The sequence below is a fragment of the Macrotis lagotis genome, chromosome X, assembly GCF_037893015.1.
Source record: "Macrotis lagotis isolate mMagLag1 chromosome X, bilby.v1.9.chrom.fasta, whole genome shotgun sequence".
Classification (NCBI taxonomy): Eukaryota; Metazoa; Chordata; class Mammalia; order Peramelemorphia; family Peramelidae; genus Macrotis; species Macrotis lagotis.
The window spans coordinates 661,131,049-661,154,394 of record NC_133666.1 but is presented as its reverse complement, the minus strand read 5'-3'; the positions used below and the strand labels follow the sequence as shown (position 1 = coordinate 661,154,394).

At 34.8% G+C, this 23,346-nt stretch overlaps 1 protein-coding gene across 7 annotated transcripts in view; it reads left to right on the top strand.

Annotated features, from left to right (window-relative positions):
* The window catches only part of PIWIL1 (piwi like RNA-mediated gene silencing 1), a 56,769-nt gene that overhangs the window by 7,782 nt on the left and 25,641 nt on the right, over positions 1–23,346 (top strand). For 6 of the 7 annotated variants that reach the window (XR_012472221.1, XM_074205269.1, XM_074205268.1 and 3 more), the window contains 11 exons: positions 1,786–1,905; positions 3,815–4,029; positions 5,812–5,933; positions 6,920–7,003; positions 13,239–13,433; positions 13,981–14,089; positions 17,006–17,132; positions 17,393–17,507; positions 18,436–18,547; positions 19,302–19,486; positions 22,415–22,487. Coding sequence is in view for 6 of the 7 variants with exons in the window: in XM_074205269.1 (XP_074061370.1) it covers positions 1,786–1,905; positions 3,815–4,029; positions 5,812–5,933; positions 6,920–7,003; positions 13,239–13,433; positions 13,981–14,089; positions 17,006–17,132; positions 17,393–17,507; positions 18,436–18,547; positions 19,302–19,486; positions 22,415–22,487 (1,457 nt within the window). In the remaining variant the exon portion in view is untranslated. The remainder of the gene's footprint in view (positions 1–1,785; positions 1,906–3,814; positions 4,030–5,811; positions 5,934–6,919; positions 7,004–13,238; positions 13,434–13,980; positions 14,090–17,005; positions 17,133–17,392; positions 17,508–18,435; positions 18,548–19,301; positions 19,487–22,414; positions 22,488–23,346) is intronic. The other variant, XM_074205270.1, reaches the window with a different exon arrangement.

Genomic DNA, 23,346 nt, shown 5'->3' with positions numbered 1-23,346 from the left:
AGAATATGATGTTTCTGAAGTCAAGGGAAGGGATGGAAAAGATCAATAATGCCAAAAATAGCAGAGAAATCATAAAGAATGAAAACTGAGTCAGGGCCATATATTTGGCAATGAAGGATTAATTCAATTCACTGTGCTTCTTCCATTATACCCTTATGTAACAAAATTTTTCTTCCTTTTGTACTTCTTTCTCTTGTCCTCCTTTTATCATCTGGCACTCATATAAACCTGATTTTTCCCCCAGATGACCATTGGCTGCCCCTTCTTTAACTTTTATAGCCCTCCTTCAACTTTCCTGCCCTCACCCCACAATGATACTACAGAAGTACATGATTGTTCTTGCTTCCCATTGCCAGTTCCAGACTCTATTTGATATCTGAGGATGCCCTCTTTCTTTGAAGTTCACTACCAAGATATATCATCCAAATATTGATCATGGTGGCTATTACATACTGGCTACTAGGATGTTCTTCTTCCTTTCTCTGGACATCTAATACCTAGTTCGCTGGCTTTCTTCCCTTTCTAGAAATAACTTTTGCATTAAATTAAATAATATCAGCATTCATATTGTTGTTCCCTCAAATACCTTACCTCCAGTTCCTTTTGTATTTGCAGATGCTATGATCTCATTTTGGTTATTTGTGGTGATGGTTCATCTTAGATCTCCCCCTCATCAACAAGCTTTCCACTTTTTTGACCCCCAAACTCAGTTATTATTTTATCTGATCATAATTTTTCATTATTTCCTGTCTCTTCCTTCTTGAGCTTATTCTTTAGTTTTGTGAACCATAATTTTTCAGTAAGTTTTTTGAATTTTTTCTCTGCAATTCTTAAACCAGTACCCCTGTCCTGCTCTCTCTGTTCTTTGCTAATGAACTTTTATCTTCCTCTTGTCTCTTGTGCCTTGCCCAACTGAGTCCTCTATAACTCCTACAGTAAGGCACCTCAGCTTCTACTCACACTATGAAGAATGAGGCTAGAGATGTAATTCTAAAACTTTTGCTTTGAGAACCCATTTAAATCTTTAAATGGGATTAAATCCTTTAAATTCTTAAAAAGAAGACTAGAGGTGGCTTGGTGGATAGAGTGCCAACCCTAAGTCAGGTGGACCTGAGTTCAAACCTATCTAAACATTTACTAGCTGTGGATCCTAGGCAAGTCACTTCATTCTGTTTCCCTCAGTTTCCTTATAATATCTGTAAAGTTAGCTGCAGAAGGAAATGGCAAACTCTAGTGTCTTTGCCAAAAAAACACCAAATCGAGTCACAAAGAGTCAGACATTAACTGGAAAACAACAAATAAAGAAGAATGAGGCAACTTTCCTGACCCCTTTCCTCACTAGTGTGCCTCCTAGCTACACTAGATGTGTAAGCTGTAATGGCTTGTAGTTGATCTCCTTCTACTTCCCTACTACTATCCCTCTCCTATTTGACTTCATGAGTTACTACAGCTAGAGCAGTCTTTATCAAAATCTCTATCTCTAGTAATCATCTCTATCAAATTTTGTTTCTCCCATTACAACATAAGCTCCTCGAGGGCAGGGACTTTTGCTTTTTATTGGTATCCCTAGCTATTAGCACAATGTATAACACAGCAGGCACTTAATAAATTGTGTATTGATTGATTTAATGATTATTTGCTTTTACTGCTTTCCCTTAATAATACTATTTTTTATTTAAATAAAATGCAAATGTTTAGGAATCTTACAAAGTTCCAGAAGAACACATGCTATTATGATTCATGTTTTTGTCTTAGCAAATTTTAAACTTTATTTTTCACCAATAGTCCAAGAGGGTAAAGTCTCAGCCAGATTGAAGGAGCCATCACGGAGAAAGAGAAAGAATTTTCATGACCGTGGTGTAAATACTCGACAAAAACTACATCATTTGATAGAGTGTAAAAGAGGTATGTCAGTTTCTCAGAGTTCAGTCCAGTATTTTCTCTGGTGCCTAGTATCTGAATGTAGCATGTACACCTTGAGAAGAACAGGTTAAACTTGGTATGATGGAAAATTCAGTATTTTCTCTCACTTTATCTTTTTTTTTCTTTCTAGGTAAGTTTTTTTAGAGGTAGCATGACACAGTAGATAGAGAATTGATCTTGAACCCAATACACTTGGGTTCAAGTCAGGCCACGTAGTGTATGACCCTGAGCAAGACAACATCTCAGGACCATAGACAACTAACTGTAGACTTGGAAAGTGATGGAAGGATTCCCTGCCTAGAAATACAGAGGAGGGAAGTCCTATAACAATTAAGATATAGTTAAATTAATCCTAATCAGTTTTAATTTTTAGCATGAGGTCTTGGAAGATTTGGACTACCTTTTGACTCCCCCCTCCCCATTTGTCCCAAGGGAACAGAATTTCTTTTGCTTCCTTTTAAACATGAAGCCCACATGACTCCAGCATTATTACTCTGAAGGAATATCTCTTTGCACTGAATCCTGACCACCAAATATCACCCTTTAAATTAGTCATATCATATTTAGAAATCTTTGCTTTGGAGAGCTTTTCCTCTTAAAGGCCTTTGACTTTCAAGGAGGATTAATTTGTTAAAATGTGCTTCTGGTTTTTCCTTTGTTTTTTTTTTTAAGGTAACATAATATTTTCAACTAAATTGTCACTACCTTGAGATTTTGATTTTATATTTGCTTTAATGACTGGCTCTAATAAGGAACATTCACTTTATCTTGTCCAGAAACAGGATACCACATCATTTTCTAGGCATTGGCAAATCATGTTACTGCCCTTCTATTTCCCCATCTTCACCCCACCCCCATTTTCTATTCCTCCAGCTTTTAATCTCCCCTCATTAGAACACAAGCTTCTTGGGGCAAGGATTGTCTAGCTTTCTTGTATTTGTATAATCAGTCAATGCTTAGCATAGTATCTGGCACGTGGTAAGTACTTAATAAATGCTTCATCATTCATTTATTCATTCCTACACAGATGGTCTCACACTCTAAGACATCAGTTAGGTCTGAGGCTTTCTCTATTGTTAGACTGTCAACTAAGATATCATCCTCTGCCCTTTTGTGGAAGATAGATACATTAAAATGTAATAAATGTATGTATCAAAAATGTGTGTGAGGAGAGAATAAGTTTGCTATTTCACAACTAATTCAGCCTAACTCAAATCTTTGAAATCTGTAGATCATTGGGTGGTTCTTTTTCAAACCTGAGCTTTTCATAGGAGTCTTTTGATACTATTAGATTAGAACTTTTTTATAAAGACATATTTTTGTATCCTCTTAAATGGCTTTTAGATTAGTGTCCCTAAGAGTCATGTCTCGCAGAACTTTTCCAGTGTATTGTACTATTTTTAACCTGGAATCTTGGGGGGAAAATGTCCAGTTATATTAGAGCCTTAGAAATGGTGGTTTCAGTTGTACAATAATCAGAGCCTTTTGGTTTGTGATGGAAAATACCATCCATATCCAGAGAGGGAACTGTGGAGTTTAACTGCAGACCAAAACTATCTTCAGTTTTTTTAAAAGTTGTCTTATGTATTGACTCATTTTCTTTAGTTTTTTCCTTTCCATTTTGGTTTGATTCTTCTTTATCAGCATGATTAATATGGATTGATGGCTAACATAATTATACATGTATAGCCTAAATTAAATTGCTTTCTGTCAGGGAGGGGAGGGAGGGGAGAGAGGGAGAAAAATGTAAAATTCAAAACCTTGCAAAGAAAATGATTAGTAAAAATTACCATGTTGCATGTTGTTGGGAAAGCAAATAAAAAATAAATGCTGGGAAAGAATAAGTAGTCTTGATGTCTCACAGGCTGTCTGATCTGGCTTAATCTTTCAGGTACTTCAGGGACAGTAGTCCATTTGAAGACAAACCACTTCCGGCTGACATCGCTTCCTCAGTGGGCACTTTACCAGTATCATGTTGACTTCAGCCCACAGATGGATTCCAAAAGACTCCGTTCAGTTTTACTTGACATGCACAAGCAACTCCTAGGAAAACGTTATTCTTTTGATGGAGCAATATTATTTTTGTGCCATAGACTAAAAAATAAGGTAATATAATATATTTGATTGGTGTTGCAGCTTTAGACTTTTAAGGAAAATGTGGTTTAGTCATTGCAGTTGCCAGTTGTGATAAAAGTTAAAATAATATGAAATAATAGTTTGGTCAGTTTTTAAGGTGATTCCCAAACATCTTATAGCTGGTAGATCTTTGATTAAAATCCAGGAATACATATTGTTTTCTTTGTCACCATTTTTGGATCTTTTATAGCATTACAGTATGCTCCTTTTAAAATGTTTATTGACAGATGTAATCTTAGATACTGATATTAGCACGTGCAAATTTGAATAAAAATTTCTTTGCAATAAAGGTACCACATTAATCTAGGCTATAATTCCCAATCCATCTGGCTTGCACAATAAATTTTATTCATATCCTATGGCAAAGTTGTGTGATAGCAAGCCTAGTTGAAGCCTTTAATTATACTTTGAAGAATTTTCCTACATATTTTTGCTTTTAAACACCTTACTTTAGTAGGGATGTCCCCTCTTTGAACTAATTAGGTATTGTGGTATAATAGATAGTACCAGACCTGGAATCAGAAAGACTTATCTTCATGAGGTCGCATCCAGCCTCAGACGTTTCTGCATTATGTGACCCTGGGCAAGTCACTTAACCCTGTTTGTCTCAGTTTCCTCACCTATAAAATGAACTAAAAAAAGCAAATGGCAAGCTACTCTAGTATCTTTGCCAAGAAAACCCCAGATAGGGTTGCAAAGATTCAAACATGATAAAAAATGATTCAAAAGATAGTTTTTAGATGTCAAACTTTTTTTAAAATGAATGTCAATAGTAAAGATTTCTCTACTATTTCATAATACAAAGTAATTTTTTTTCTTTTTCTTTTTGCAAGACAAATGAGGTTAAGTGGCTTGCCCAAGGCCACACAGCTAGGTAATTATTAAGTGTCTGAGTCCGGATTTGAACTCAGGAGCTCCTGACTGCAGGGCCAGTGCTCTATCCACTGTGCCAGCCACCCATAAAGTAATTTTTTTAAGAAGTCTAATTGAAAGTTAAAATCCTTCTGATTTTGGCTAGGAAGACCCAGGTTTAGGTCATTTTCCTGATATGCCTGGTTGTGACCATAGCCTTGCAGTAATCTAGGTTAATTCACCTTACTAAATTCTAAGTCACTAACCTTTTAGAGTCTCTAACACTAAGTTTCAGAGCAGGTGCTGATCTTCATGGGGAGAGGGAATTTTCTCTTCAGAGGTTCCCTAAATCAATGAAACTTTAGATGCAATCTCCTCTTATCCCTTTTCACTACCCCTAAAGGTATGATTAAAAGGCAGTTTACAATCTTGATATAGACACAGTTACTGAAATTACTTTGTTCTGTTTTTGTTCTTTGCTATCATTCTTCGTCCCCCAAAATCCAAGCAGAAGCACTTTTAAACTAGACAACCCCAGTTCCTTTATTAAACATTTGCTTGAGGTGAATTTTAGAAAGCTAAACTGTATATTTGGATATTCTTTCTTTTTAAGTTTTTATTGCTGGCTTAGCTACCAAAACAATCTATTTTTTATGAAAATAACTTCCATTTAATAGACTATCACATTTACCCCAAGGCTGACTGTATAATGCTTGTCTTGTAAATCTAGCCTAATTGTGAGAAAAAAAAGGCTCAGATTTCTGGAAACAGCTCAGAAAGTAAACTGACTTCACAGTTCTGCTTTAATGTTGGGGTTATTTTTTCCGTTTTGTAATTGTCATTGTTTTTTCCATTTTGCTGTATTAGGCATGTTTTTTATTATTTCTATTTTTTTTTTAGGTTACTGAAGTGTTTAGTCAGACACAGAATGGAGACAATGTTAGGATAACTATCACTTTAATCAATGAACTTCTACCCAATTCGCCACATTGCTTACAGTTTTACAATATTATTTTCAAAAGGTTTGTTTAATCCTTTTCACTTCCTTGGAACTCAGAGCATTGTATTTTTAGGTGTGATGACTATTAATGAAACCAGGTATCCCTGTAATCCTTTTGTGATTTTCGAAATTCAACCATGTAGGGATAGTAAAAAATTTCATAGACAGTTCATTCTCAATGTAAATTTCAACTCCATCTTTCCCTTAATAATTCCATGGAAAAACAGATCACTCTGGAGAATTTGTAATTGGTATATTTAATAGAGACAAAATTTTCTGCTCTATAGATCCTAATCAGCAACTTCATAGGGTTAACGTTGAATATATTAGGTAGATATTTTTTCTCAGTAAATAATTTGAACTCAATTCTTTAAGTATTAACTACCTCCTCTGTACTGAGAGTTGGGCTAGTAACTGGTAGAGAGTAAGTAGGTAAAACGAGGGTCTTGTCCTCTTGAACTTGGAGTCTGGAAGACTTGAGTTCAAAGTTATTTTGGTCTCAGACATTTATTTACTAATTACGTGACCCCTAGCCTCTGTCTGCCTTGGTTTCCTAAACATAAAATAGGGATGATAATGATATGAAAGGGGAGAAGAGAAAAACATGTTAAATGCCAACTAAGTGCACTTTACATATATTATCTCATTTGATCATCACAACAATCCTGCAACCTGTGGATTATTATTATCCCCATTTTAATGGGATGAACCTCCCAACATTGTTGTGAGGATCAAACAAGATGGTATTTGGGAAGCACATTGCAGATATATAAATGCTAACTAATGTTGGAATTTCTTTTGAGAGGAGAATATAGTAGATTTCTCAGAAACTATCATTTCTATAACCCTGTAAAGTTTGTGTAGCACTTTACATATAATGATAATATTAATAGCTAACATTTCTATAGCACTTTAAGATTTGCAAAACACTTTACAAATATTGTCTAATTTAATCAATCAGTTTCATTTTCTTCTTGGGAATAACTTCTGTTTCCTTTTAATTTCCAGACTTTTGAGTACCATGAAGCTTGTACAAATTGGACACAATTTTTATGATATTTACAACGGGGCAGAAGACATGAGGGATTTAGGGTTTGTATAATAGGAATGGATATCTATATAGTATTTAACAAAATAGAATGTCATATTTTCTAAGTGAAAATAAGTTTATAACCCTTCAAATTATGATGGTATGTTTTATAAGTGTTATAGTTGTTGCTGTTTATCCTTTGTTCTCAAAGAGGACCTTAACATCAGGGATGTGATTCTATGACATGCAAATGAATTGGATTTAAGTGAGTGGGTACTGTGCAAAGTCACCAGCATCCCTTTCTCCTCTGAAGCCATCTGGATCCACTGCCCAGATATGAATCAGGACAACTGGAGATGACAATGGATTCATTGAGAGATCTTGGCCTTTTCTTTTTTTTAGCATTTTACACACATATTTTGTTAAACATATTTACAGATTATTAATTCTTGGCATGAGGAATTAGGATTAAGGGAAAGAGATACATAAAGCGATAATTTTTATAAAGTGTTCATCAGATCCAGAAGGGTTTTTTTCTGTGTCTTGTTTTGTTTTGTTTTTCTTCTTCTTCTGGGAGGGGATAATACAGTTCATAACCAGTCAAATGCAGTTGTACTAGCTCTCTGGACTGTTGAGAGGAGTTGCTTCCCATCAAGGTTGCTCATCTCATAATGTTGCTGATGTGTACATTGTTCTCTTGGCTCTACTTTCACTCAGCATCAGATCCCATAAATCATTCCATGCTTCTGTAGAGTCTGACCATTTATTGTTTCTTATAGAACAATAATATTCCATAGTATTCATGTATCATAACTTGTTTAGCCTTTCCACAATTGATGGTCATCCCCTCAATTTCCAATTCTTTGTTACTACACAAAGAGCTGCTATGAATATTTTGGAACATGTAGGACTTTTCCTATTTTTTACAATTTCTTCTGGATACAGACCTATAATTGAGGTTACTGGGTCAAAGGGTATGAATAGTTTTATTACTCTTTGGGCATAGTTCCATACTGCTCTCCAGAAAAGTTGGATCCATTCACAACTCCACCAGCAATGCATCAATGTCCCTATCCTCCCACAACTTCTCCAACATTGATCATCTTCCATTTTTCTCATCTGGTATAATCTAATAGGTGTGAGATGATACCTCATGGTTATTTTAATTTGCATTTCTCTAATCAATAGTGATTTTGGAGCATTTTTTCACATGCTTATATATAGCTTTAATTTCTTCATTTAAAAATTGTCCATTTGTATCCTTTGACCATTTATCAGTTGGGGAATGACTTGTGACCTTATAAATTTGATGCAATTCGTTACATATTTTAGAAATGAGATCTTTATCAGAACTCCTAGTTGTGAAAATTGTTTCCCAGCTTTCTGCTTTTCTTTTAGTTTTGGTATCATTGATTTTATTAGTGTAAAACCTTTTTAATTTAATATAGTCAAAATCATTCATTTTGCAGTTATAATGTACTCTAATTCTTGTTCTGTCATGAAATTATCCCTTTTTCATAGATCAGATAGAGTTTTTTTGGTCTATTTATCTATGGTATTGCTCTTTATGTCTAAATCCTTTACCCATTTTGACCTTAATTTGTTATAGGGTATGAGATGTGGATCTATGCCTAGTTTTTGTCATACTATTTTCCAGTTTTCCCAACAATTTTTGTCAGATAGTGAGTTCTTATCCCAGAGGCTGATGTCTTTGGGTCTGTCAAATAGTAGATTGCTGTAGTCATTTACTGTAGTTTCTTTTGAACCCCTCCTAATCCACTGGTCCATTACTCTATTTCTTAACCAGTACCAGACAGTTTTGATGACTGCTGCTTTATAGTACAGTTTGAGATCTGGTAGAGCCAGGCCACTTTCCTTTATGGTTTTTTTTTTTCGTCAGTTCCCTTGCTATTCTTGCCCTTCTTGACCCCCTCCCCCCAAAAAAAAACCCTAAAAAAATTGTGTTCCTACAATTTCTGAGTTTTTCATGGGAGGAAGATTCCCCAAATATTTAAAATAGAATTTCTCTTTCTATCTTTTGTTCTTGGGATTTGTTTTCCTTTATAGAAATGCTGATGATTTATGTGGGTTTATTTTATATCCTACTACTTTGCTGAATTTATTAATTGTTTCAAGGAGTTTTTTAGGTGATTTCCTCAGGTTCTCTAGGTATATCATATAATCTGCAAAAGAGAGCAAGTTTTGCTTCCTCATTGCCAATTTGATTCCTTCAATTTCCTTTTCTTCTCTTATTGCTACTGCTAGCATTTTTTTTAGCTTTTTACAAGGCAAATGGAGTTAAGTGGCTTGCCCAGGGCCACACAGCTAGGTAATTATTAAGTGTCTGAGGCCGGATTTGAACTCAGTTACTCCTGACTCCTGGGCTGGTGCTCTATCCACTGTGCCACCTAGCCACCCCTAGCATTTCTAATACTATATTGAATAGTAGTGGTGATAATGGGCATCCTTATTTCACCTCTGAATTTATTGGAGATGTTGGAGATGCTCTGAGTTTATTCCCATTAAATATATTTGTTGATGGTATTAGATACTATTTATTATCTTAAGGAAAATTCCATTTATTCCTAAACTTTCTAGTATTTTTAATAGGAATGGATGTTGTATTTTATCAAAGGATTTTTCAGCATCTATTGAGATAATCATATGATTTCTATTTTTTTTTTACTATTGATATGTTTAATATGTTGAATGTTTTCTTAATGTTGAACCATCCCTGCCTGCCTGATATAAATCCAACCTGATCATGGTGTATTATCCTGGTAATAACTTGCTGTAGTCTCACTGCTAAAATTTTATTTAAGGTTTTTGCATCAATATTCATTAGGGAGATTGGTCTATAATTTTCTTTATCTGTTTTGGTTCTTCCTGGTTGAGCACCATATTGGTATCATAAAAGGAGTTTGGCAGAACTCCTTCCTCTGCTATTTTTAAAAATAGTTTATGTAGAATGGGAATTGATTGTTCCTTAAATGTTGGTAGAATTCTCTTGTAAATTCATCTGGACCTGGAGACTTTTTCTTAGGGTATATATTTCTTAGGGAGTGTATTTCTTTTTCTGAAGTGAGCTATTGAAGTAATTCATTCCTCTACTAATAATCTGAGCAATTTGTATTTTTGTAAATATTCATTCATTCATTTCATTCAAGTTGTCCAATTTATTGGCATACAGTTTGGCAAAGTAGCTCCAAATTATCTCTTTGATTTCCTCCTCATTGGTGTTTGGTTTACCCTTTTCATTTTTGATACTGGTAATTTGGTTATTTTCTTTCATTTCTAAAAATCAGATTAACCAGAGGTTTATTTATTTTACTGACTTGTTTAAAACCAACTTATTTTTATTTATGAGATCAATGGTTTTCTTGCTTTCCATTTTATTAATCTCTCATTTGATTTTCAGAGTTTCTAATTTGGTATTTAATTGGGGATGTTTAATTTGTTCTTTTTCTAGCTTTTTTTAGTTGCATACCCAATTCATTGATCTCCTTATTCTCTATTTTATTCATATAGGCCTTAAGTGACATAAAGTTCCCCCTCAAAACTGCCTTGCTTACATCCCATAAATTTTGGTATGATGTCTCATTATTATTGTTTTCTTGGATATAATTATTGATTATTTCTATCATTTGCTGTTTGATCCACCCATTATTTAAGATAAGGTTATTTAATGTCCAATTAGTTCTTGGTTTATCTTTCCCTAACCCTTTATTACATGTAATTTTTATTGCATCATTGTCTGAGAAATATTTATTATTTCTGCATTTGATTTTAAGGTTTTTGTGCCCTAGTACATGGTCAATTTTGGTGAAAGTGCCATGTACTGCTGAGAAAAGTGTATGTTCTTTTCTATCCCCATTAAGTTTTCTCCACTCTCTAAGGGGCAGCTAGGTGGCGCAATGGATAGAGCACGGGCCCTGAAGTCAGGAGAATCTGAGTTCAAATTTGGCCTCTGACACTTAATAATTGCCTACGGTGTGTCTTTGGGCAAGTCACTTAACCCCGTTGCCTTAAATAAAAAAATAAAAAAAATTTTAAAAAAGTATCACTCTCTAACACTCCATTTGAGGGTTCCTTTTTTTCTTCAGGTGGGGCCATGCATGCCTACGTAATTGGAGAGCTTACAGAAATATTAATAAACATGTATGTTAATCTAATTTTATTTTGCTCTTTCTTGAAACCAAACTCTAGAGGCTATAGTTTGTCCCTTATTAGGACAAACTCTGGAGGTTAACACTATGTTTGAATCAGTTATTTTTTTAAGGCCAAACTCAGGAGGTCATTACCTACTACCAGCTATTACAATTGTTTAGGTGTGAGGTGATGAGGATCTATATAAGAGGATGGCAGTATCAGGGGAGAGAAGGAGATGTATTCAAGACCTGTTGAAAAGGTGAAAAATGATAGACCTTAACAACAACTTGAATGTAGGGTTAAAAGTCCAGGATGACTCCTAGGTTGTGAATCTTAGGAACTGGGAGGATATTGTCCTTGACAATAATAGGGGAGGTAGCAGATGCAGTGAGTTTGAGGAGAAAGACAATGAATTTAGTGTTTTGGACGTATTCAGTTTAAGTTGTTTACTTGACATCAAGTTCAGGGTATCTGAAAGGCAGCTGGACATGCTAGACTGTAGCTCAGCAGAAGTTGGGTCAGGATAGATAGATCTGAGAATCAACAGCATAGAGAAGATAAATAAATCCATGGGTATTGATGAGATTCCAAATGGAATAGTACAGAGGAATAAGAGAAGACCTAGGATAGAATCCTGTGGGACATCTTTGAGGGTACAATCTGTATGAGGATTCAGCAAAGGAGATAAAGGAATGGTCAGGTAGAAGAAGAATCAGGAGAGAGTAGTGTCCTGAAAACACGGAAGAGAATGATTAACAGTGTCAGTAGCTGCAGAGAGGTCAAGGAGAATGAGAACTTAGAAAAGAGCATTGATGTTGAGCTGAAATGTGCTTACTCTACTTCATTTAATTCTCTGTCATTGCCTAAGAGAGTTCATTAAAAATAGTCCTTACGGATCTCTGTTTCTCTTTTATTTATTGTATTTCATTCAGTTTTTTTTTCTTAAAATACCCTTGAAAATGACTTTGCCCAGTTGCCAGACTTTCTGTAAAGTTTTCCATTTAAAGCAGTTTTGTCAAGCAGTACTGTTTATTATTTCCTACCATTCTTCTCTTAAATCATGCAGATTACTTGTATTTTCTAAAGTAACATGATTGCCCTTGGCTATTATTTCTCTCCTCTTGTTTGTGTTTTTCTATACTCTTTTGATCTCTGTCTTGTGACAATTGCTTTATATTGGTTAAGCATCATTAGGCAACAATGATAGTCTGTGTCAGTGCTTTTTTAAATTTCAGATTTTTTCAGATTCAGCAAATCATTTAAATACATTTTAGTTGCCTTAATTTTATATATATATTTTCATTTTTATTCTAGTTTGAAATTATTTTTCTTTGTTCTAACAATCAGTTTTCTGACTATATTTGGAAAAAATTGATTTGAAAATGATTCCCATATCAGTAGGCATCCAGTGTCTGTCTTTTATAAATACATTTTAATTCTTTTTTTGGTAATATTTGTTCCTTTCCTTGCTCAGTCCAATGCTTCTCAAAATATTCATAATATAAAGGTGTGAATCTTCTGCCATTTGTTTCTTAATGCTGTTATATTTTCCAGTATTTTCATTGTCACTCTTGCTCTCTTTTGCATTGAAGTCACTGGATATTGAAGTTTGTCTATAATTTTTTAAACATAGTCAATGTATGGATTTATTTTATTTGACTGTGACTTTGTTACAAAGGTGGACTTTTTAAAAGTGTTGGGGGTAGAATTGATGAGAGAAGGGAACCTAGTGTTCAATAGTACAAAAAAAAAAGGAAGGAAAAAAAGTAAGAAAAGAAATTCTCATAGGTTTTTGCTCAGGACAGTCTTTTCCTTTTGGGTGATCCTGATCAAACTTACACTTCTGGTAGAGACTTCCAAAACTCAGGCTCAATGTCATTGAAGCATCAGAATTGGACTTTGAGGACTGATTCTGTGAAAATTTCTTTATATGAGTTTATATGTCTTCATATAAATCATATATTTGATGCTCAGGTTTTTGATTCATTTTATCCCTCCTCCCCAGGTTTGTGGGTTTATCTTTTGTACTTATTCTAGGGCTAGGTGTCAGAGTGAATAGAGCACTGACCTTGGAGTCAGGAATCTGGGAATCTGCTTAATTTGCTTAAGTCATTGATTATAGGAGACAATTTTTATTTGGTCTGACAGGTTGAATATTTGTCCAGGTTTCATTACTTCTATTCTTCAGTATGAGAATGACATTATGCTGTGCACTGATGCATGTCATAAAGTTGTGCGAAAGGATACTGTCCTAGACCTCATAAATGACTTTCAGAAATCTCGAAGACCCATATCCCGAGGAGATATTTTGAAAGAAATACGGGGGCAAATTGTTTATACCAAGTAAGTCTTTCTGTTTTCCTGAAATGTTTCATCTAATGTAACTTTGTATTTTTAAGTGCTAAGACTGGGTAAAATGTTGCAGAAGTTCTCAAGGTAGGAGAAGGTATTAGAAGGGAAGAAATGATAGTTTTGTCCCTTTTTCTCAAATATACAACCTTGTTTAAAAGCTGCTTGTGAGTGAGTTACCCTCCCAGTTCCTACCCCTAAAAGGAAAATGGCCCCACTGTGGGAGGATCATTTATATTCCTCGTCCCCATGTTTGTTAATTGACAAATAACTGGTGTTATATCTAGGATATAACTCTTCCAGAATCTTCTGCACCATTACTAGTTCTGTTAAATGTGTGTATTTACAATTCATTTTGACATTGTATTGTTTTTAGTTTTAGAAACTGAATATTAAAGAACTTCCCTTTTAATTACTCTTCTCCCTCAGACCTCTGAGCCTAGAGAATACTTTTGGAAAAATCTTATTTTTTCAAATATTATTTCATGAGAAGTTCCAGGCATTAAACTGTCATAAAATCTCAAATGTATTCCTTCCACAGACACAACAATAGGACGTATAGAGTTGATGCCATTGACTGGGAACAGAATCCAAGAAGCACCTTTAAAAAAGATGGCTCTGATATCAGCTTCTTAGACTACTATAGACAGGTAGAAAATTGACTTTCAAGATTTTATTCTCTATTCCAAAATATTTCAATTGTAGCAGAATTTCAGAATGCCTTCAATAAAATTACCTTTTTTGTCCCCCTGGTTATCAGTTACAGATTACCTATAGATAAATGATGCTCTAGACATCACTTTTATAAATATAAATTTATAGGTTGTAGATAACACGCATTAGAGTAAACTAGTATAGCTAGAGTTGCCTAAAAAGTAGTATCAGTGAAAAGCCTGAGTTTCTTATTTATTAAGATGATTGAGTTGGATTAGATGGTCTCTGAGATCTCTTTCAGCTCAAAATATATGATACTATAATCATTCTGGATTGGGGGGCAATGAAAGAAAAAATAAAACTTGGAAAAGGAAAAAGTATTTATTAATCTTCTAATACATGTCAGTGTGCTAAACACTTTAAAAATATTATCCATTTTATTTGCTCCTCACAACAACCTTGTGCTATTATTTATCTCCATTTTATCATTGAGTAAATTGAGTCAGGCACAAGTTAAGTGACTTGCCCAGGATCTCACAGCTAGTAAGTGCCTGAGATAGTATTTTAATTCAGATCTTTCTGACCCCAGGGCCAGTGCAAACAACTTTATAGAACAAAAGATATAGAGATAGGACAAATTGGGGATAAAACTTAGAGTCAGAAAAGATTTCTTTTGACAGTGGGATTTTAAGGAAGTAGAAGGCAGCCAGGAACAGATATGAAGAGGACAAGAAGACTGGGCATGGGGAACAGCGAATGAAAATGTCCATAACTGGAAAAGAGCATCCATGAGTGTCTCACAGGGCACTGGCCCTCTTCTTGTCTTATCTTTTTTGCTTTGCTTAATACTATTTCATTTGGTGATTTCATTGACTCCCATGGATTCAATTATTATCTCTATGCAGAAGATTTTTAGATCACCTGCAAAGAATCCCATCCACCCTCTTAAATTCCCTGCTTTTCTTCTAATTTTTAACTTCTTTGTTTTGTTAATGCAAAAACATTATTGGATGTATTCAGATTTTTTTGAATATTCAGAAGTATCCACTTTATCTCCCATGAAGTTTGATGGACTCTAGCATTTTTCTAGGTGTATTATATCATTTAAAAAATGATATTTTTACTCTTTTTGCCTCTTCCTATTCTTATGATTTCTTCTGTGTTATTATTCTATAATAATAGTAGAGGTTAAATAGTAGAGGTAACAATTGGCATCCTTATTTTACTTTTGATCTTCCTGGAAACAACTTTTCTCTATTATATCGTAGTTCAGTCTAAGTTTTAGATAGAAAATATTTACTCTTTTAAGAAAGGGTCAGGGCAGCTAAGTGACAATGAGAGGAGTACCAGCCCTGAAGTCCGGAGGACCTGAGTTCAAACCCAACCTTAGACACTTAATACTTACTTAGCTGTGTGGCCTTGAACTAGTTACTAGTTACTAAATCTCATTGCCTTGTAAAAAGAAAAAAGAAAAAAAACATTATTCCTATGATTTCTAGTGTTCTTATTTGGATTTTGTCAAATCTCTTTTCAGCATTTAAATATATTTATATTAACATGATTTATTGTATTTGTAATCTTTATGCTGAGCAAACCCTTTATTTCTGGCATATATGCAACTTAGTCACAGTATATAATTTTTCTAATATGCTTTCAGTGGCCCATTTAATTAATTTTATTTAAAATATTTCATTGTTCATTAGGGTGGTTATTCAGTTATTAGGTTTTTTTTTTTCCCCTCCTTTATTTCTCCTTGGTTTAGGTATCAAGACCACATTTGTATTATAGAAAGAGATTGGAAGGGATTCAGTTCTTATTATTCAATTCTTATTAGACCAATAGCTTATATAATATTAGAATTACTATTCTTTGAATATTTGATAGAATGCACATATAAATCCATTTGGTTCGTAAAGTATTGGGAACTCATTGATATATTTGAAGTCTATTTCATTTTGTTAATATTAGTTAATAATAAAATGTGTTAATGGAGCTAATAATGATAAAAATTTTATCTTTTTATAAATATTCATTAATTTCCTCTAAGTTATTAATTTTATTACCATATAATTGGTTAAAGATAATTTCTGATAATGTGTTTTGTTTTCTCTTCAGTTTGTTATGCATTTTCCCAACATCTAATACATTGCCTGAGCATAGTAGGAATTTTTTTTTAGGTTTTTGCAAGGCAAATAGGGTTAAGTGGCTAGGTAATTAAGTGTCTGAGGTCGGATTTGAACCCAGCTACTCCTGACTCCAGGGCCAGTGCTTTATCTACTGCGCCACCTAGCTGCCCCCCATAGTAGGAATTTAATACTTGTTGATTGATTGCTTTGATTGGTTAAGATTTCTTATCTTAAAAAATAAAGTTATTAGCATCATATATATTAGTGAGAAACAATTAACTGAATATCCCAAAATATCCTTGATTTCCCACTAAATAGTAGGGTATCGTTAGTCAAGTTTCAACTAGGTGAACTTTGAAGCTCCTTCCAGCTTTAAACCTATGATTCTTTTGGCAATGAGAATTCTAGGACTGGGAATAAATCACCAGAGTACCCATGATCCATAATACCATTCACAGACAATTTTAAAATTTTCCAAATCAAAAGGGCTTTTGATATCCAATATTTGTCTTAATAATAATGATAATAATAATAACTAGAATTTATATGAGGTTTTAAGATTTTTCCCAACAACCCTGAGAGTCACTCACTGTTGTTATTCCCATTTTACTGAGAAAAAAAAGTGAGCCTGAGAGAGAAGGGACCTGCTCAGGGTCATACAGTGAGGAAGTATCTGAGGCAAGAGTTGTACTTACATCAGGTAAAGTCCTTTGCTTTATCTACTGTTGGAAGAATTAGCTTTTAATGATAATTATCTTTATTCCTTTCTTTTCTTTTCTTATACAGCAATATAGGGCAAAAATCACAGACTTGGAGCAGCCAGTCTTGGTCAGCCAGCCTAAGAGGAAGAAGGGGCCTGATGGAAGACTGGCAAACCCTGCCCTACTCATTCCTGAGCTCTGTAATCTCACAGGTACTGTGTGAATTTCTTTTCTTTAGAGGGCAGACAGAATCACTTATTCATTTCTTTTTGTCCATCGATCCCATTTCTCTCCTTCATTTAACACTTCTTCCTTCAAGTGCTCTGGCTTCTGAGATCCCTAAGCATCTCCTCTTTGAACCTCTGCCTAGCTCTCCAAGAAAGAACTGCTTCTGCAGCCCAATGCTTAAAACAAACTCTGTAAGCATTCTTAGCTCCTCATTTGGACACAGCATCCTTTCTTTATTTCAAAGGTCTAACACGCTCAATGCAAATGAATAGGATCTTCAGTAACTTAGCTAATCGAACAAGGTTGTCTCCTGAAAGAAGGTACAATGAACTCCGAAAACTCATTGACAGTATTCACAGGTAAGTTTCATTATTCTAAGGGGTTACAACCTTTTTCTGTGTCATCATCACCTTTTGACAGTCTATTATTAAATGCATAAAATAAAATATAGGATTAAGAGGAAACCAATTACATTGAAGTACAGTTCTCAGAATAAAAAAAGATAAAGTTCCTTGCAAGTATAGTAGATGGTGATTTATATTATCAGGTTTTCATACTCATCTTTGGCAACAAATGCTCAGTTGGTCAGATCTATCCAGTCCTTAGTTTTCTTCAAAGTTTAACTCAATAATCACGTCTTACGTGAAACCTTTCCTGATTTCTACCTCCCTATCCCCTAATGAAATGAGTTTTTATGTCTATGTATGTGTTATGTTCACATACATATGTATACATTCACAAACATGTAAAGACATACACATGCAGTCAATAGATGTATGCATATTTCTCCCAAGAGACTATATGCATTGTGAAAATCAGGAATTGTTTCTCTAGAGCCTTCCACACAGCAGTCTCTAAATAAATACTTAGTGATCATACCAGGACGGAATTAACTCCATAGATAGACAGATAGATAGCTATAGTTATAGATATTGATAATTGGAAGCTAAACTTATGTCTTTCCAGATTTGTACTAGACTACTGTAGTAGGAGAGAAAAGTAAAATGAATTGGGATAACTCTTAACAATTTCTCTGCAGACAGCCCCAAAAGCAGAGTAAGACAGGAAGACATAAGGCTACCTTGAGCTGCCTTTATGTATCTTTGGGTGCCCATAACTTTGTCAGAACTTGAAGAGACTTTTCAGAATCTCAATGCTTAAGAGGTGCCATCTAAGAGTTTTGGATAGAGGATGATTGATTGATTGATGATTGATTCTGGTACATGTCTTATTGAATATCACACCATTGTTTTATTTATCAGTGTCCAAATACTCTTCACTCCACAGGAATGCTGATGTTCAGAGAGAGCTTCAGGAATGGGGTTTAGACTTTGAAAAGCAATCGTTATCTCTCACTGGGAGAGTTTTGCCAGTGCAGATACTCAATGAAGATGGGAGAGTACGTTTCTTAAATTAAGGTGGTTTTTTTTAAATCTTCAGTTCAAGTTGATCCAGATCAAACTTGTATAAACCAAAAAAAACCTCACAAATAATTAGAACAGCAAAAGTTTCCCTTGTTCTTTTATGGGTCTTCCTGCTGTATTCCCACATTAATGAAAAAAATAAACTTAACCCCCAAAGTATAGTTTTTTTCTATAGTATTTAAAAGTTTACAAAACATTTTACAAATTTGCTCCCATTGGATCCTCACAACTCCCAGAGGTAGGTGCTGTCTTGTGACCCCCCCATTTTACAAAGGAGAGTCACAAACTTAGGAAGTACCTGAGGTCAGATTTCTGAAAGCAAACCCAGCTTTTGGCCTGACTCTCCAGGTTTACGCATATCACAGGGAGCTCTAGCTAAATTGATGTCCATAAGGTTCATGACTCCATCTTCAGCCCTCTTATCCCTAGCCCTGTAATACTCTCCTGCTCCTTTTCCATCTCTTAGAATCCTTAGCTCTCTCCAAAACTAAACCTTACAGGAAGCCTTTCTTGGTTTCTGTTGTCACCTTATCCTCCCACCATATTTTGTATTGGCTTATCTGGTGCATTTGTTGGGAGGCACCATAGTGCATAGAATGCCTCATCTTCATGAGTTCATATCTGGCCTCAGGATTGAATTGTCTGCTACTTAATACAACAAATACATGTTAACTAGGTGTAAGGTACATTAATGTTTTATAACATGTTTTCTAACACTCTCTCTTCTAGGCTATATCTATCCAGTGTACAGATTGGTCAAAAGAAATTAAAAAAGGACACTTGAGTTATCCTAAACCACTAACTAATTGGTTATTTGTCTTTAATTATGAAAATTCAAGACTAGCACAAACCTTTTGGGAGAAACTAACTTTAATTACACGTACCCTAGGCATAAACTTGGGGGCCCCCAAACGGTGAGTAGAGTCAAACTTTTCCATAGTTTAGAAATGATGGTAGCTGACACAGTATGCATTTGGGGAAGGGTCTTTTTTATAATGCTTTGAGTGAATACTAGGCTTAAATAATCCAGTAAGAGATTGCTTGACAGTGCTTATAATAAGCCTTCTTTGCCTGGTTGTAAAGGGAACAACTGTTTTTTGAGGAAAATAGAGATAATCACCTCAAAAACTCTAACCCACCAGGTTTGATTCTGACTCCTTACCTCTAAAAAAAATCAGTTTCTCTCTTTTGCTTATTGCTTCAATTTCAGGGGCTCATTTTCCCCCAGATGTGGATAACAGGGTTTCTCAACTCCCATACAGTGTACATTATGGATATCATAACCTTTATTCACCTACCACAGAAAATTCAAGACACACAAATGACTTATAGGAGCCCATGAATAAATACAAAACATATCCCTCAGGTCAAATAGACTTCCACCACCCCCACCCCTGAAAGGTTAAAATACTTTGAGGACTATTTAACAAGCACTCTCCATTGATCTTGGACTGGCACTGCCCAAGAAACCCACATCAGTAGTAGGAAAAGTTTGGGAAGAAGTTATGTTAAAAGATGTGAGGGTGAAATGGCATTGTTTACCAAGAAAATGCTCAAGGGCAACAATCCAGGAACTGGGAAAGACATAGTGGTAATGATCAGCAGGGATAGGAGAAGTATCATCATCTGAACAATCAGAGAATATATTATATACCCTTTGGATAAAAAAAGAACCAGTTGAGGGAATTTGGAAACATATCACCCATCTGGCCCAGAGTGACAGTGAACAAGTGACAGAGGACTTCATTACTTCAGTCTTCTGTTGAACCTATCATTACTCCAAAGAAGCAACAGCAAATAATTTCTTCCTTTGTCAAAATGATATTTCTTTCAAAAATAGGATGAATCCATTTGAGGAAATACTGTTCTGTTTCTGATTGTCTCCAACATGGAGGAACTGATTTCTGGGACAAAAAATGATGAGAACCTTGGGGAGAACATGGGTTGATATTTGTTGATTGCAAGTTGAATGTGGGTCAGTAATCTAATATCTCTGATTGGTGGGATGGAGGACAGAGCAAAAAAAATTTTCCCATAACTTCTTTTTATAGTGGGCTCAAAATGGCAGACAGCTCTTCATTTTCACTAAATACTTTGTTTGGATTCAACCCTAGTATGTCATTTAGTAAATTTTTGATTAAGCCAGGCACTGTACTAAGCACTAGAGATATGAAAAGAGAGAAGAGATGGTCCTGCAGAAAAGCTCACAATCTAATGGAGAAGACAACAAGCAAAGAAACTCAAGCAAGCTGTAAACAAGATTATTAGGGGACAGCTAAGAGAGAAAAGGTCCTTGGAGGTCCCTGTAGAAGATGAGATTTTATTTAGGATTTAAAGGAAACCATGAAGGTCATTAGTTGGATTTGAACAGAGAGTGCATTCCAGATCTAGGGGATAGCTGGAAGAAGTATATGTGTTTGTGAGTGTGTGTGTGTGTGTGTGTGTGTGTGTGTGTGTGTGTGTGTGTACTTGTAACTAGATTTCTTTACCCTGAGTCCTTTTATCTGACTTTATGGCTAACCTGCTCATCCTAAATGAAGCCCCACCTGGTGCTCAGCTCAAAGCTTGACCTCTGGGTTTAAACTTCTTGCTTGGATTGTTACCTGCATGACAATGTACATAAACCAATACCCCAAAATTATATTGCTTGTGGAAGTCACATGCACCCATAAGAAGACTAAAATCAAGTTTTTAAAAGCAGAAATACAGGGAATTTCATTTCTTGGATTTTAGGAAGAAACTTCTAAGAACTGACCTTGATAAGGATGTACATTTATGTAGCACTATAAAATGTATAAGATACTTTCTTCATAGTAGCCCTTATTGGTAAGCAAGGCAAGTGTCAACCCCATTCTATAGGGAAGAAAATTATAACCAGTGATTTGACAAAGGTCATGCTTCTAGAAAGTGCCATTACTGGGAGTCAGCAGATCTAGACTGAGTTCAGTTCCTAACAGTGATCAGTCCTGTCATTACACCTGTTTCTTCCAACATGCAGGGTAGTACTTCAAACAGATTAAAAAAGAAATTAGGTTGTTACCTTCATTTGGCAAAGGCCCTTAAACTTTGAGAATTAAAGGAAACCCCAATTGTAAATCTGTAGGTTAGTGATTTACAGGTAATCTCTTTTTAGTAAATATCCAGATTCTGATTAAATAGAAGTTTTGAATAAAGGATTCAATTTTAAGTTAACTATAATGCCTATTACTACATAAGCTTTGGTAGGTTAGTCTTCTTCAGGAGATTAACCTTTGCTTCATTTGGCTAAAGGCTAATAAGAAGACTATTCCCTAGACCTATGGTGTCAATCCCAATCTTGGCTTAGATAATCACAAATTAGGTGATGTATGATGTTGAACATTTCCCAATCACATTATAATCTGGTTGAGACAACATTGGAGAGCTGACTCTTGGTCAAGAGTATGAAACTTCCACCATAGTAATTAGATGGGAGGAACAAATTTATTGAGAAGGATGGGGAAACAATTCCTTCTAATGCAATCAAAATATCAGAAAATGGCATATAGCTGTAAGTGTAAATGATAAAAATCTGTGAATTGTGTGCTAATGGTGAGAGATTTGAAAGGAAGAAAAATTCTGAATATATGATATTAAAAATTTTAGTATACAAATCTTTCTATTGACATTTTTAACATATTTAGCCATTTGGGGTCCATTTTTACTATTTGAATTTTTCTTTTTAAAATTTGTTTTAACTTCTATTTGGATTTAATGTGCTGAGTTCATCACTATGTCAAACCTTTTTAAGCCTATATAAATGATATAACGTGAACCAGCTACAGATTTCCAATTATATGAGAGTGAATTTATTCCCTTCCTAGATGTCCAGTACAAGATAAAACTGAAGAGTATCTTAAAGTCTTGGAAGACAATGTTACACCACAGACTCAAATCGTAAGTATCCAACTGTTCACTTCTGAAATAATAAGTATTTGATTCTTATTTCCATCTGGCTACAGAGCAATTTCTGCTTGGCTGCGCTCCTATGACTCAGAGACTTCAGAATGACCCATTGGGGATGCAAAAATAAAAATGGCAGTGCCCTCACTGAGCCTATTCTAAGGTGTGTGTTAGGGCAGCTAGGAGTAGGTTCTATCACAATCACACATGTGTAAATTTATGGAGAGGTAACTAACAACTGGAGAAATGAGGGAAGATTTCTGGGATGAAGTTTGAAGGATGATGCTTGGATTCCAACAGACAGGGACAAGGAAAAGAAACATTTAAGTGAAGGGAAATGGCTTTGGCAAATTCAGAAAAACGAGATAGAATGTCAAGCTTGGGGAAAGACACTCTAATCCAATACCTTTTTGCTTTCCCATCCTTATCGAGTCTTCGTGTATTTTCCCAATTACCATGTATTCTACCAATACCAATACTTCATGTATTCTACCAATTACCAATTACCAAAGTACCATGTACTTTGCTTCTTTTGTGCTTTTTTGCACATACTATTGAACTTGTCCTGGTTTCAGCTAAAGTACTACCTTGTCTCTAATGTTTTCAAGGAACTTGCTTCATTTTTCTGTCCTTAACCATAACTTGAAATAGTGCCTCATAGATGAATTTGTTAGAGTCTCTCAAATGTCATCTTATTAAAATTTTGTACTTTGTGAAGGTTTTTATATGTAATTGAATTCCATAGGGTCAAGTTAGAATCAGAAGACTAGGGAGATTAGATTTTAAAAATCTATTCAATTATGGAATGGGCTGGCTCATATTAATAGTATTTAACAAACTTCTTCATAGATTT